This window comes from Rhinopithecus bieti, unplaced genomic scaffold (genome assembly GCF_001698545.2).
Source record: "Rhinopithecus bieti isolate Rb0 unplaced genomic scaffold, ASM169854v2 scaffold_34968, whole genome shotgun sequence".
NCBI classification, from domain to species: Eukaryota; Metazoa; Chordata; class Mammalia; order Primates; family Cercopithecidae; genus Rhinopithecus; species Rhinopithecus bieti.
Window position 1 is genome coordinate 1,087,502 of NW_016814942.1, and position 15,746 is coordinate 1,103,247.

The 15,746-nt window shown below is 58.8% G+C and overlaps 1 protein-coding gene across 1 annotated transcript in view; it reads right to left on the minus strand.

Annotated features, from left to right (window-relative positions):
- Positions 1-15,746, minus strand: part of CRTC1 (CREB regulated transcription coactivator 1) — a 48,031-nt gene that overhangs the window by 5,970 nt on the left and 26,315 nt on the right. Inside the window, 7 exon segments of the mRNA XM_017852664.1 lie at positions 494-674; positions 1,329-1,415; positions 5,142-5,246; positions 7,707-7,834; positions 7,837-7,880; positions 7,882-8,012; positions 11,354-11,478. Of these exon segments, the coding sequence (XP_017708153.1) occupies positions 494-674; positions 1,329-1,415; positions 5,142-5,246; positions 7,707-7,834; positions 7,837-7,880; positions 7,882-8,012; positions 11,354-11,478 (801 nt within the window).

Consider the following 15,746-nt stretch of genomic DNA (forward strand, 5'->3'; position numbering starts at 1 on the left):
CCTGACATGTGCCATGCAGGATGGGGCCGGCTCGTCCCCAGGAGCCCAGGCGCCGGCTCAGACTGCTTGGGTGCGGTTGTCACGGTGCATCACAGCCCTGACCCTGGTGCACCAGGCAGGGCCCACCCCACGGCCGTCCCTGACCCTGGTGCACATTCAGGTCCGGGGCCTGGGTAGTGGACATTGTGTACCCGACTGCTTGACCTTTACCCGGGCTGCTCGGCCAGACAGGAGGCTGCCGAGAGGGGAGAGTGACCGTCTCTGCCCTATGCACGGGACATCTGGTCCAGGGGTGTCTCCCTGGCCTGGCCCAAAGCCCAGGAGTGAGTCAAATCTGGGGGAGAGGGGGTGTGGCCTCCTCGGGCCCCCACCAAGCTTGGGTCATAGCCCTGGCCCTGTCAACCCTCATGCTGCGGGGCAGCAGTCTCTGGCTGTCTCCGCATGGGCTGAGGCCCCTTGGGACGCCGCACACCTGCCCCCGGCCTGGCCTCACCTGTGAGGATGATGTTGGGGATGCCACTGTGGCTGGCGTATCCCAGCTGCTGCGAGTCTGGCAGGCTCCCGTGGCTGCCCGTGAGGCCCATCATGGCCGCCTGTGAGTAGTTGAGTGTGGAGCCGGGGCTGTACAGGCTACTGGAGCTGATGGCGTTCTCCATCATGTTGAACTGCTCCAGCTGGGAAAGGAGGCACACCAGGCTGTGAGGGCCACCATGGGCCTGCCCGGTTGGCCACCCTAGGCCCCTGGCTGCTGTGGCTGGCCTGCCCACAGCTGGGGACGATGTCCCTGCAGGATGCCTGGCACCCAGGCTGCCAAGCACGAGCCCCGCTCCGCCCGCCACCTGGGGCCTCCCCGCCACCCTGGAGCCTGGCTGGATGAATGGATGAATGGATGAGCAAGTGAGTGAGCAGCTCCAGGCTGCCACCAAGCCCCCTGGATGCCCCCGATCCTAGCCTCCACGAAAAGCCAGCACAACCTCCCGGCAAACCCGCGTGCACGGTCCATGCCTAGGCGCCGCGTCCACAGCCACGGTCCCATCCCTGTCTGGCCCGGCGTTCGCTGCCTGCCCCTCCTCACCCTCTGCCCTTGGCCTCCGCCCTGTGGGAGGGCACAGATGCCAGGGGAGGCAGCGCTAGGCCACCCCTGCCGGGGACTCAGCCTCTGTAGCCCGCAGATGGGACAGGGTGGGGGCCAAGGGGCAAAGCTGTGGGGCAGGCAGGGGCCCCCCGAGCATGCGCAGCTCTGACTCGCAAGGCCCAGGTCCCAGCAAGGGTCCCAGCGAGCATCTGTCCTGGGCACCAGCCGACTGGCGGCCTGGGCGCCCGCTCACCTGGTGGGACAGAGCATTGGCCTGCCTGGCCGCCATCTGCTGCTCATAGTACGCGTCCCCAAACACGCTGCCCAGTGTGGAAGTGTGCTGCAGACAGAAGAGAGGCCTGCTGTGGTCACGGCCCGAGGCCAGGCAGGAAGTCGGCACCTCCCAAGCCCAGCTGGAAGACAAGAGGCCCTTGGAACCTCCCAGACGGCGCCTGGGATGGCAGAAGGCTGATAATGATGCTTATTTTAGGGTTCCAGAAGTGCCCCTCAATCCTGGATAACTTTTTTCCACCACCTGATCCTGGGAGGCCTCTGCACCCCAAAACCCCCTTCCCAAGGCCCCATCCCCATCTCCTCTCCTCAAGCCAGGGTAAGGGAGCCTCCATTTCCATCATAGGGAAGTTGGGGCCACAGGGATGAGGAACTCCCACCCAACAGGGCCCAGAGGAGAACCTGTCACCAGGGCCAAGACGGGAAGTGCCCAGACGTTACATTCAGGACCGAAAGTGCACTTGGTGACTCCTGACGGGAGACAAAGGACAGGATGCAAGCCACGTACATGGACAGGATGGGCGTGCAGAGCCAGCCACCAGCTGAGAGAGCACAGGACAGGCACAGGGAGAGCCCCGCCCAGGGCTGCCNGGATAACTTTTTTCCACCACCTGATCCTGGGAGGCCTCTGCACCCCAAAACCCCCTTCCCAAGGCCCCATCCCCATCTCCTCTCCTCAAGCCAGGGTAAGGGAGCCTCCATTTCCATCATAGGGAAGTTGGGGGCCACAGGGATGAGGAACTCCCACCCAACAGGGCCCAGAGGAGAACCTGTCACCAGGGCCAAGACGGGAAGTGCCCAGACGTTACATTCAGGACCGAAAGTGCACTTGGTGACTCCTGACGGGAGACAAAGGACAGGATGCAAGCCACGTACATGGACAGGATGGGCGTGCAGAGCCAGCCACCAGCTGAGAGAGCACAGGACAGGCACAGGGAGAGCCCCCGCCCAGGGCTGCCGGCCTGCAGGACCTGGAGCCCTACTCCTGCTATCCGAGGCCAGCAGGGCTCTCAGAGGCAGGGGGACAAGGGCTGTCCCTGTGACAGAAGCAGGGGGCTAGGGGAACTTACACGTGGTGGAGATGCTAGAAAGGAGGCACCCGGAGCCCCTGCCCAAGAGATGGTGGGATGAGGCCTGGGTGGGGTGTGGAGGTGAGGAGATGGTGGCTGTGGACGAGGCCTCGGGAGCTGCAGCTGCAGTGTGACCTTGAGGCTGCAGGAGGCCTGGTAGCATCCCAGGGGCTGGGAGCTCTGGCTGGTGTCCCCAGGAAGCCACTGTCCCCCAGCCATTCTCAGAGCTACAGCATAAGGCATGTGCCCTGCAAGGCATCCAGGTGAATGTCTCCACAGACCCAAGGCCCTGGCCCTCTCCCCTGGAGCTCCCCATCTGAGCTTTGCTCTAGAGAGATCCCCTTTGTTCCAGGAAGATCCCAACGCCTTAGTTTCTGGCCTCAATCCCAGAGAGGGGCCGGACACAAACCCACTGGCTGCTCCTGGTGGTCAGTGGGCAGACAGCAGAGACAAACATGTTCACCCTGGGGCAAGAGGGCTTGTGAGGTTGGACATTCCACTCAAACGCCAGGGAAGAGGTAAAAAGGTAAGCCAAGGAAGAGAAGGCCAGCCCGCGTGGCAAAAATGCTATCTTGGCCCTAAAAATCAACGGTTTCAGGTTTTGGAAACAAGGACTGCAAGCTTGTAGCTTGGTTTGCCCGAGGCAAGGGAGGCAGGCAATAGGTAATGTCCTGGCTGCTGTAGAGCTGGTCCAAAGCTGGGTCTGTCCTGGGGCTCGGGGTGTGGGGTGGGACCAGGCTTCCAGGACAGCACCTGATCCTGTCCCTGTGGGCTTGGGCTCAAAAAGACCTGGCATATGCGGGGGAACACAGGCTGAGGCTTCCCCGTGAGGCTGCCATGAGGGCTTGCCAGAAAGGTGAGCTTGAAGTCGGGAGAAAGCCACAAACCGGACCAAATGGTAGCTGCCTGCGGCCCAGGGCTTTGCTGGGGTGCACACAGTGCCTACTCGAGGCAGGGCACAGCAGGTGTGGGGTGGTCTGGGCCTGTGGGACCGAAGGGTGAGTCCTTGGAGACACAGTGCAGAGGGAAGGCAGGTCTGGCCTCTACCTAGAACCACCTGCCCCTGAGAGCCCCATCCTGATGTCCCCACATCTCCAAGAGCCGCCTGCCTCCCGCATCAGTGCACGACGGACACCAGACACACAGACATGGGCTTGACAACACCGCCACCTGCTCGCTGCCCGACAAACTAACCCGCTTTGGCTTGGGGCCCAAAAATTCACCAAACGTTCTGGTGACTCTCTCCTGAGAGAAACTGGCTTGACCCCTAATTCCTGTCCTGTCTCACACGCAAGAGGGACCTCACTCAGGAACCAGCCCCCTCTGGGCTGCCCACCTGCGACAGGCCCCACCTCCTGCTTCTCCAGCACCCCCAGCCCCATCCCCAACAGCACCACACGACGAGACCAGACACGCTGCCAGAGCCCGAGAGCTCTGAGAGCCAGTGTGGACAGACTGAGCGTGCGCAGACACCAGGCTGACCCCCATGCCTCCCCGAGACCATTGCTGCCCCCCACTTCGCTTCCAGAACACGGGGCTACAGGCAGTGATCCCAGACATCCCTTGCCTGATGGGGCAGATGTCCCTACACACGTGTGAGAGCTGGAGATGGGGGCAGAGGGGCTTCACTGTCCTTGTCTGTGGCACTCACAGTTTGCCCTGGGACAAGGGAGCCCAACCTCAGCCCTGGAGGGGCGACTCTTCTATCTAGCTGGGAAGCAGGACGAGAGCATCCCCTCTACCAGGGACAGGGATGGCTTCAGCACCTGGGGCACAGCAGTGGCTGCTAGGGGCTTCTCAGCTTGGTGAAAATGTGGGGATGAGATGGTCCCAAGATAGTGGAGTTCTGGGGAGGCTCTGCTGCCAGGGTAAAAAAAGTTGGGGGCTGGATGTTGGCCTTGTGGGTACCCCTTTTCCCAGACATATGTTCTAGATGGAATGTGGGGTCTACTCGCCACACCTGATGTCGAAGTACAACACGAGGAGGCTGAGTGGGGAACCAGGCTGGCTGCTTCCACCGGCCAGGCAGAACGGAGGAGCATTCCGAGGAACCTGAACCTGGGAGGGGCTGGGGCATCAGCGAGCCAGGGTCCTACGGTGCTGGGTGCAGCAGGAAAACCCAGGGCTGATGGGTGAGGTCTGAGGCCGGCCTCAGTCTCCTGTCTGTGGAATGGGGACAAGGGCCCTGAGACACTGCAGAGGGGCTCAGAGAAGCCTCCTGGGCCAGTGGTTCTGGAGAAACACAGCTGCCTATGGGGTGAAGGGGAAAGCAGGGCCGAAGAGTCAGCGCCTTCTCTGCGGGCCGGCCAGCCATCTCAGTTGCACCCCCAAATCGGGGGAGCCCCCAAAGCTCCAGCTCACTCTCCGGGTGGCACACTGGGTGTGGAAGGCATTGCCCCTGGGCCACTCAATGCGGACATCCAGGCAGGGCCACAGCCATCGCTAACGTCACTAATGTACATGAGGCACCCTTGTCACCCCCACCTAGTATTCAGCAGAGGCAGGCCCTGGTGGCTCCTGGGAAGGGGCCTGTGGGGTTCCTGCCCTGGTGCAGCCTGGTGGGTGCACAGCTCAGGTCTGATGGCATGGACGGGATGAGATGCATGAGGACATGCATGAGGACAGACAGCGGGCAGGGAACACACGGGGCATGAACAAGACGAGCGTTGGCGCCCGCAGGCCAATGGGGAGGCGACGCCCCTTACTTGCGGGGAGCTCCCCGGGGAGAAGCCTTGATTGGAGACTGGCGAGGTGGGAGACTGGTTAGCCGGGGAGCCGGCGCTAGTGCGGTACTGCTGTAGAGCCGGCGCCTGCGATGACAGACAGGTCAGCATGCCGCAGCCCAGCTGCCCCAAGCCCGGGCTCCAGTCCCTACTTCCTGGGAGCAGCCTGATCAGCCCCCCACCCCTCACATCTTGGTGATGGTCGCCACCCCACTGGTAGGCAGAGGAGCCTGGGCACCTGCAGGAAAGGTGGGTCCCTGAGACCTAGGGGGAGCTGCCCCCAAACCCAGCTTCCCAGGAAGGAACGGTGTGGAGGGTGAACTGCCCTCCTTCCTAAAGCTACAGGAGGGTGATCAGAGGGTTGGCCCTGACTCAGCAGGCTCAGACCCAGATAGCAACATGTGCACTCTCATGCATGCACACCGACACAGAGACACACCCACGTGCACACATATCCACACTAGAATATATATACCCACGCATGCACACCCACACAGACACATGCACACACATCCACGCACATATGGACACCCCCACATGTGTACACATATCCACACATGAATGTACATAACCACGCATGCACACCCACACATGCACACATACCTACCCACACCCACAAATGCACACACGTGCCTACATCCACACACAAATGTACACACCCAGAAATGCACACATGCACACATCCACACAAATGTACACACCCACACATGCACACATACCCACACACAAATGTCCATACACCCACAAATGTACATACCTAGGCATGCACACGTGCACACACATCCACATGCATGCACACCCATGCAGGTGCATACCACATACACCTGCACCCACCCACTTGTGCACACCCACAACCCACACACACACAGCCCCACGGGCAGGGAAAACCCAAGGCTGGGCAGGCGGGTGCTGCCTCCTATTCCCGGCTCTCCCTCACTTTGTGCCCTGGGCAGGTCCCCTGCCTCTCTAAGCCCCCAAGTCCGCAGCCCAGCAGGTCTGGCCCGTCTCTGGGGGTGGGGACTGAGTGAAGGCCATCTTGCTAGCAGCCCAGGCTCCCAGCACGTGGCAGTCAAGTCACTATCCCTGCCCTACTGCAGGACAAACCTGCCTGGGTTATGCCGTCTGAGACCTGCAAGGGGCAGCCACTTCCTCCACCTGCTCGAGGGACCAAAGGCCCAGGCATCTCACTGCTATGACCCAGACCTTTCAGAGAGGCAGGCTGGGCCAGGCTAGGCCCTGGATTCAGACCACGCTCTGGTCCTGACACGGCCCAGCCATGCTGTGTGCCTGCAGACAATTTGCCTGACCTGTCTGAGCTGGTCACTGAATGAGGCCCAGCCTGACCAGTCCAGGGCCTATAACTGCTGTCTCCCTCATGTCCTTGGTGGCACTTTCTGGGCAGTTTGGGGTAGGGCTTGAGTCCAGGTGGGGTGGGGTGGGGCAGGGCGGGGGGTGGCAGTGAGCTCGCCTGTGTGGGTGACAGAAGTGCCAGCACTGTTACTTAGGGATGACTGACTTGAAGTGGGGGCAGGAAGCCATCTTTCTTGTGGGGGGTGCTGGACATGGACAACCTGACCTAAGAGCCCTAGAGGGTCGTCCCTGCACCTGGTCCAGACACCCTGTGCCTCCAACAACACCCAGCTCCAAGGCGAGGCCCCACACCTTGGGAGCCTCCCCCAGGACCTGCTGTGTTTCCACCAAAGGAAAGACTTGGGCACTTTCCCACCCGGGGGCCCTGGGTGGTACCCTCTGAGAGGTCAGAGCAGCTTGAGAATGTGGGTCTCTACCTGTAGGCTCACCCGCCTGCCCCACCCAGCTCAGGGGGCTGTTCTTTGCAGAGCACACAAATTTTTGGAGGACATTTAGCCTGGGGCTGGTAGCCGGGTCAAGTGGGAGGACTTGTGCACCAAACATAGGTCCCTGTTTCTCTGGATGTGGCCCAATGCAGCTGTTTCCCACCCAGCCCGCACCACTGGAGCAAGCAGGTGGTCTGCAGAGTCAGGAAGATTTGTGGGTATGGGGTCAAAGCCCAGCCCTTGTCTGCTTGAGCTGGCCCTGAGCAGAAAGTCCAATGGTCTGAGCTGCAGCCCCCAGCCCTGGGCCCCAGGCGCTGTGCCCAGTGGGCTTCCGCCTCTCGGACTGGCTTCGCCTTTCCTTCCCTGATGAACTTACATCACCTCTGGCCCCCAGCCTGCGCCCCGGCCCTGAGAATGCTGTATTCTTCTTGCCTCCAAGGAAGCCTGGCTTTGGATGGGACAGGTCAGACAGGCCAAGAGGGGGTGCTCGGCAGTTAAACATGGGGTGGCCCACATTGGGTGGAGTCTGGGGCCAGCCACCTGCTCATGACTCAGTTTCTCCATCTCTACAGGGAGTGACAGTCTCAGTTTGATTCCAAGGGGTAGCCCCGTGGAGGGCTGGGCCCGGGCAGTGTTCACTGGGGTCCTGACCCCTGGCCCATGCAGCAGGTAACCCGACTGTTCTGCAGCCCCCCGGGCTGTCTTCACAAGACCCCCAGCCAGGCCCCGAGGGACCCCACCCTGGGCTTACCGAGGCGATGTCGATCCCCATCGACGGCTGGCCAGGGTTCTCTGGGGGGGACTGGGGGAGAGAGGACGGTACCGTGACCGCAAGTGGGGGCGGCTGTGGCCCACGAGTCAGGCTGGCGCTGGGCAACAGGGGCCACCGGGGGGCAGGCGGACGGGCGCCTGTGGGGTGGCGGGGTGGTGGCTGCTGGGACGCGGGCGGAGGAGGCGGCGGGGGTTGGGGCTGCGGCGGTGGCTGCTGGGAGCCTGCTTGGGTGAAGAAGGCGTAGGGCAGCTGCTGCTCCAGAGACAGGGCGTCCATGGCTACGGCCTGCAGGAGAGGAGAGCGTCAGGCGGGGCAGGCCCTGGTTGTCAGTGCCTGGCCCCCTCAGGCCCCGCAGCCTGGCATGCTCAGCAGGTGGGTGGAAGTGCCTGTGGTCACGGACAGCCCCTGGGCTTCGTGCTCCTTCACGATGAGGAAGCCCAGGCTAGAGAGCGTGGGCCTCACCCAGGGCGCCAGGGCTCAGCTGGAGCTGTGCAGGACCTGACCTCCTCCAGCTTGTTGTGCCTGCACCCACACTACAGGCCGTGCAGCTCAGGCCAGTCCTGCAGGGCAAGCCCAGGATGGCCATCTCTGGTGGCTCAGGGAGCAGCCAGCTCCCAGCCCCTGTGGGTGACGCGGGGAAACCTCATGTGATCTACCTGCCTCGGCCTCCCAAAGCCTTGCCCACCCTGAGGATGCTGGAGAGGATGGGGTTGCTGGAGATACCAGCATGGCCGCTCACCAAGGGCTGGCTCAGGCCTTCACAGAGCTGGAAAGAGGAAAATCAATGAGAGGGAAGTGTGTGACGGTGGCTGTCTGGGTGGAAACTCACAGCCAGGTGCTACCAAGCTGACAGTCCTTGGGGAAGGTGGGGTCCCTGCCCTCTAAGAAAGGCTGAGCGTGCTCAAGAGCTATGGGACAAAAACCACTTAGCAGGATGCCCGGCCTCTAAGGACCAGTGGGTCATTTGTGAATGGAAAGGAGTTTCCAGATAGAGGGAAGGGGCAGGTGTCAGATTAAGACAGCCTAGCTCATAAAGTGGCTGAAGACACAGCTGCCAGGAGCCAGCGCCCACAGCTCTGTCTGGATCTTGATCTGAATAAGACAACTTTGTAAGCAGACAGGAGACATGAGGGCCGAGGGGCGGGGAGAAATGGAGTTCGGGCCGGGCATTGCCAGGTACCAAGGAACTACCATTAACTTGGTTGTAGGTGAACAATGCCACTGTGGTTACGTTAAAAACAAACAAGCAGCAGGCATGGTGGCTCACACCTGCAATCCCAGCACTTCGGGAAGCTGAGGTGGGGTGATCACTTGAAGTCGGGAGTTTGAGACCAGCCTGGTCAACATGGTGAACCTCTGTCTCTACTGAAAATACAAAAATTAGCTGGATGTGGTAGGCACATGCCTGTAATCCCAGCTACTTGGGAGGCTGGCCCAAGAATTGCTTGAACCTGGGAGGCAGAGGCTGTAGGAGCACCAAGAGCACGCTACTGCACTCCAGTCTGGGCGACAGAGTAAGACTCTGTCTCAAAAAAATAAAATTAAATTAAAATAAAAAAATAAAAAAAAAATTTTAAAGTCAAGGTTCTGTTAGGGTTTTTTGTTTTGTTTTTAAAAAGACAAAATGGATAAATTTCTAGAAATGCACAAATGACCAAAACTGACTCAAGAAAAAACAGAAAACCTGAATAGCCTTTAACAAGGAGATGAGATTGGAAACTTCCCAACAGATTTGAGCTAAGACACAGGGGGCTGCACTGGTGAATTTTACTAAACTCTTTTTTTTTTCTTTTTTTTTTTTTTTTGAGCGGACGTCTCGCTCTGTCGCCCGGCTCTGGAGTGCAGTGGCCAGACCTCAGCTCACTGCAAGCTCGCCTCCCGGGTTTACGACCATTCTCCTGCCTCAGCCTCCCGAGTAGCTGGGACTACAGGCGCTGCCACCTCGCCCGCTAGTTTTTGTATTTCTTAGTAAAGGACGGGGTTTCCACCGTGTAGCCAGGATGGTCGATCTCCTGACCTCGTGATCCGCCCATCTCGGCCTCCCAAAGTGCTGGGATTACAGGCTTGAGCCACCGCGCCCGGCCTTTTTTTTCTTTTTTAAGACATGGGATCTCACTATGTTCCCCAGGCTGGACTCAAACTCCTGGGCTCAAGCAATCCCTACTTCAGCCTCCCAAGTACCTGGGACTACAGGAATTTACCATTACACCCACCCAATTTTACCAAACATTTAAAGAGGAATTAAAAATGCTTCCAAAAAATAGAAGAGAAGTGAACATTCCTAACTCATTCTATGAAGCTGCACTGATTAGGTAAAAAAGAGGGAAGACTCAAATTACTAAAATCAGAAAATGAAAATGGGAACTTTGCTACCAATTTTACGTACATAAAAAGGATTACAAGGCCAGGTGTGGTGGCTCACGCCTACAGTCCCAGCACTTTGGGAGGCCGAGGTGGGCAGATTGCATGAGGCCAAGAGTTTGAGACCAGCCTGGCCAACATGGCAAACCCCATCTCTATTATTTATTTTTTTAAATTAGCTGGGCGTGGTGGTGGGCGCCTGTAATCCCAGCTACACAGGTGGCTGAGGCACAAGAATTGCTTGAACTTGGGAGGCGGAGGTTGCAACGAGCCAAGGTCACGCCACTGCACTCCACCCTGGGTGACAGAGCAAGACTCTGTCTCAAAACTTTTTTAAAAAAGGGATTATAGCCAGGCGCAGTGGCTTACATCTGCAATCCCAGCACTTTTGGAGGGCAAGGCAGACGGATCACTTGAGGTCAGGAGTTTGAGACCAGCCGGGCCGGCATGGTGAAACCCCATCTCTACTGAAAATTAAAAAAAAAAAAAATTAGCCAGGTGTGGTGGCACATGCCTATAGTCCCAGCTACCTGGGAGAGTGAAGCAGGTGAATGGCTTGAGCCCAGGAGGCAAGGTTGCAGTGAGTTGAGATCGTGCCACAGAACTCCAGCCTGGGCTACAGAGCAAGACTTTGTCTCAAAAAACAAACAAACAAACAAAAACAAAAACAAAAGGGATTGTAAAAGAGTATTATGAACAATTTTCTGCCATCAAGTTGGATAGCAAAGACGAAATGGACAAATTCCGAGACAAACTACCCAGAAAAGTAGATAAGCAAATACAGCAAATTGAAAAATCAAAAGCTAAGCTCTTGAGTTTTTTTTTTTTGTTTTTTTGAAATAGGGTCTCACTCTGTCTCCCAGGGTAGAATGTAGTGGTGTGATTATGGCTCACTGCAGCCTCCACCTCCTGGGCTCAAGTGATCCTCTCATCTTAGCCCCACTAGTAGCTGGGAACACAGGCGCACACCACCATGCCCGGCTAATTTTTTGTATTTTTGTAGAGACAGGGTTTCACCATGTTGGCCAGGCCTGTCTTGAACTCCTGACCTCAAGTGATCCACCCACCTCAGCCTCCCAAAGTGCTGGGATTACAGGCATGAGCCATGGCGCCCGGCCTGAAAATATGGTAACAATTAGAAGTGTTGGGAGCATTCTCAAGGTTTCAGGGCCTCCTGGAAGGAGCACGAGGCCTGCCGAGAGGTAGAGCCAGGGGTCCACCTTTCCCTTTCCCCCTCCCACTTGCCCCCCACCTTGCCCTTGCACCTGAGTGATGGGTGACAACGGGGACAGGGTGGGCGATGCCTGCTGACGCCTCGCCTCTGTGCTCAGGGACAGGGGGCTGACACCAGCTGGGCGGTGCTGTGGAGAGGAGCCAGGTGTGCTCATCCCTGGAAAGGAAGTGGGAGGGAGGGAGAGTGGGTGTGAGACTGATGACTGAGAAAGGGCTGCTTACACACCCACAGTCACACTGCATGGGAATAGCTTAACTGCTCAGACAGAAGCCCGTGGGCATGTCCCAACTGCCAAACCTGGGCACCCCCTGAAGGCCCTGATCCCTAACCCAGGGATCCCACAGTCCTGCATAGTCTGTTCTCCTTCCTTCCACGAATGGGATATCTCACAGCCAGTCAACCAGCACGTCCTCATCTTTGGAGCATACAATTGGCCCCCAGATGGACATGTGACCAGGCTGGCCCAATGAGAGCCTTCCCAGGAACTTTGGATGGAATTCCAGGAAGGGCTGTCTGAAGCCATGCGTGGGGCATCCTGTGGTGAGGGGAGGAGCTAGCTGAAGGGCTGTGGGGGAGAGGCAGCATCTGAGCCTGCTTCCCACTTTCAGGAGACAATAAATGTCTTTTTTTTCTTTTGGCTGAAAATGGCTTGGGCTGTGGTTAGCTTCAAGCCAGCAGGTCCTGCCCAATGCTGTGGTTTTGTCCACCGCCTCATGGATCTTGCCCTCCTTCGGTGACTGTGTCCATTCCTGTAGCTGCTTCTCTTGGCCCCCAGACCTGAGCACCTGCTGTCCCCCATGTCCCACGTCCCCTTCCTCCTCCCCCGACCTGGCGCATTCCCCGAGCTGCAGTGCCACCCGTCAGGCTGCCTGAACTAAAGAATGTCACTCCTCAACATCCTTCCCCCTCTCTGCCCTAGGGTCTGACACATTCATTCCTGCTGGAGGTCCTGCCGGGGCTGCCTCATCACCCCTTCCCTCACCCCGGCCCCAGAGGCCCTTGCCCTGAGCAACCCAATCCTTGGATTCTGCTGCAGTGATGGAGCTGGGTGAGGACAAGTTCAACGTGGGAGTAGCTGGGGCTGGTTGGGTTATCGTGGGCACCATGCCAGACAGGTAACAAGTCCCTCAGTGACAGGAGGAGCACTGGGGGCCTGGCCTGACCCCCATCCACCCTGGAGACTCGGTTTCCTGGCTGGTGAGATGGCGATGATAACAGCCGCCCTCTCCGGTTCAAAGTGAGGCCCTGGTGAGGTCAGGAGCAGGCTCTGAAGAGCGTCTGGCCTGCAGTCAAGGCGGGGGTGAAGCCGCCTGACTCACCCCAGCAGATCTGGGCACCAGATTAACCTTGTTCCGGCAGATGAGACGGCGGGTGAGTGGGCCCACGGAACACACCCGACAAGCGCCGAGGGGAGATGACAGACAGCCTTGTCCGTGCCTAGGGCAGCTGCTCACCGGGGCGAGCTTGGTCACGCCTGCACTTCCCCTCGGACGCCCTGGCAGCTCTGCTTGGCTGCGCGTGTGGGAGGAAGCCTGGTGCTGTCGACTGCTCCACAGGCAGCAAGCGCCCTTTGCAGACCCTGGCGTCCAGGGAGGCATCAACAGACGCCTGGGCGGGAGGATCTGGGGGAAGCCTGCTCAGAGTACACTCAGAGTCATGACCCAGGGCCACTCCCTCATCTTCTCCTGAGTATCCACCACTTCATGCATCCAGCAGGCCAAGAGATGCTCGGTGCCCAGGTCAGAAGCAGAGGTCGGGCTCAGTACAAAAGTAGGGGCAAATGTCAGGAGTGTGTGAGGGTATGGATGTGGGACGACAGGGGCGGGTGGGGCCTGAGGCAAACTGGAGCACTGTGGCCCATCTTGAGGTGCAGGACATTGTCCATGGCCACTGGGCTGTCTGATTCTTCAAGAGCAGCCAGAAATTTGGTGTTCTACTGGCACTCCCCTGGTTTTTTAATGTTGATTCTAAGTACAGTCACGCATCATTTAACAATGGGGGTGACTTCTGAGAAATACGTTGTCCAGCAATTTCATGGCTGTGCATGAGGATCACAGAGCAACTTACACAAACCTGGATGGCAGAGCCTCTGCATACCTCAGCCAGATGGTAGGGCCCTTGTTCCCAGGCTACAAACCTGTACAGGGTGAGTGTCCTGAATACCGTTGGCCAGGCGCAGTGGCTCACGCCTATAATCCCAGCACTTTGGGAGGCCGGGGCAGGCTGAGGGCAGGAGTTTGAGATCGGCCTGGCCAATGTGGTGAAACCCCATCTCTACTAAAAATACAAAAATTAGCCAGGCGTGGTGGCAGGCACCTGTACTCCCAGCTACTCGGGAGGCTGAGGCAGAACTGCTTGGACCCGGGAAGCGAAGGCTGAAGTGAGCTGAGATCACATCGCTGCAATCCAGCCTGGGTGACAGAGTGAGATTTTGTTTCAAAAAAAAAAAAAAAAAAAAAAAAAAAAAAAACAGTAGGTAACTGTAGCACAATGGTAAGGACTTGTGTGTCTAAGCCTACAAAAGGAGCAGTAAGACATGGCATTATACTCTGATGGGGCCACTGCCGAATATGTGGTTTGCTGTTGTCTGAAACGTCAAGATGTGGCCTGTGGCTGTATCACAGATGCACAACTGTGGGCCTACACGAAACATATCATGGGATGGATTTGGCCCTTGGGCTGCCAGTCTCTAACGTCTGCCCTGAATACAAGGGGGTTTTTAATCTTCCACTGGCTACAAAGTGAGCTCTCGGCCACCCCTAGAGAGGCCAGTTGGCCCAAGAGGGCGGACGGGCGCCTTGCTGTTGAATTCCTGTTGGCAACCTGGCTCACCTTCGGGAACAGGCACAGAGCCAGCTGGAGGGGAAGTCTGGGGCGGGCAGGGAGAGCTGCCAGGGGAGGGCGGGCCAGGTGGCAGGGCCCGCCCGGACTCAAAGCTGGGCCAGGAAGGAGAAGCCAGGGCCTGCCCTCCTCCTGCACTCTGGGAAGCAGCCAGGGATACGGGAAATGTAGATGGAGCCAAGGAGGGTACTGTCTCCCCAGCCACGAAGGCCTCTTTCTTCCTCTCCGAAGAGCTCATGTTCTGACTGGTGGGTGGGCTTCGGGGAAGGGAGGGGGCCACCTTCGTGTGTGCCAGGGGCCGGCAGCTCGGCTTGATTTAAAAGGCGCACAAAAAGCAAAGCCCCTGCCAGGCAAGCTGCTTGGGCGGCAGGTTCACAAACAACCCAACACATGTCAGGCATTACCAGGCCGCTCCGGCCAGCACCGGCTCCGGCTTCCACATGTGTTGTGTGTTTCCTTGCGCTTGTTTAGACTGGGCGCCGGCTGGAGATGCGCGGCTCCTGGGCGGGCGCTGGGGACTTGCCAAGGACCCTCCAGCGGGAAGGGAGCTATGTGCTCTAGTGGCCGTGAGGAGATGTGAGGAGAAAAGCAGGGGTTGGGAGATGGCGCCTTCTATGTGGGGCAGAGGTACCTGCAGCCCCAGCGCTGGCCTTTGGCTTTCTGGTTCCGCGCAAGTGCGTTTGGATGCTGCCTGCCTGGCCCTGTCTATCTGGAGACAATGAACAAGGCTCCTCCGAATCGGCTGTGTTTTCTGGGCCTTTTCTGGTGCCCTCTGTCCAGTGGCAGAGCCCCTCGGGCCCAGGGCCCAGGTGTGGGAGTCAGAACACAGCCTTGATGCGTTCGGTCTGGGGCCCTGTCCCCTCTTCACTGTTCTGGTCCCCATGCCCTCCTCCAAAATACCCATGAACATTCACGGCACCCTCCACACCCCTTGCCTGCCCCTGGCCCTGCTGGCACCAAAGCCAAGAGTGCCTCCAGGCTCCTCCCTCTCCTTCACTCCCTGCATCAACCCGGCTCCCAGGTTGGCCAATTTCACCCTGGAGTCTCCCAGCAGAGCCCCTGATTGGGGTGCTGTCCTGCTCCAGCGGCCACCCCTCCCAACAGCTCCTTCTTCCAGGGTAGCCAGGGGGACTCTGCCAGTTACAAATGTAAGCATGTGACTGTCTCATGGAAAGCCCTGCCTGGTGCTGCCTTCCCAGCCTGGGGCAGAGGCAGGATGGGCTGTGGACTGGGCCGGGGCCGGTTCATTCTGCAGCTCTGGGGCAGGACAGAGCACAGCGAGGTGGCGTGTGTTACCCCACCCCAGTGCATCCCCCAGCCTGTCCCACCCCCTGGGGCTAGTTGGGACCATGCCATTTCTCTTCCTTAGAAGCCAGGTGCCTGCCACCTCCGGGATGCAGGTCACACACTGCACAGCCAATGGGGGACACAGGCAACAGCTAAGGAGGGAGCAGCAACGTGGGCCAGGGCAGGGGTGCAGGAAAGCAATGTGGCAGGAGAGGCCAGGGCTGGAATGGCCTTGCCAAAGGGACTAGCTCTGAGCGGGGCAGGGCAGGGGAGGGAGGGAGGCCTGCAGCCGCCTG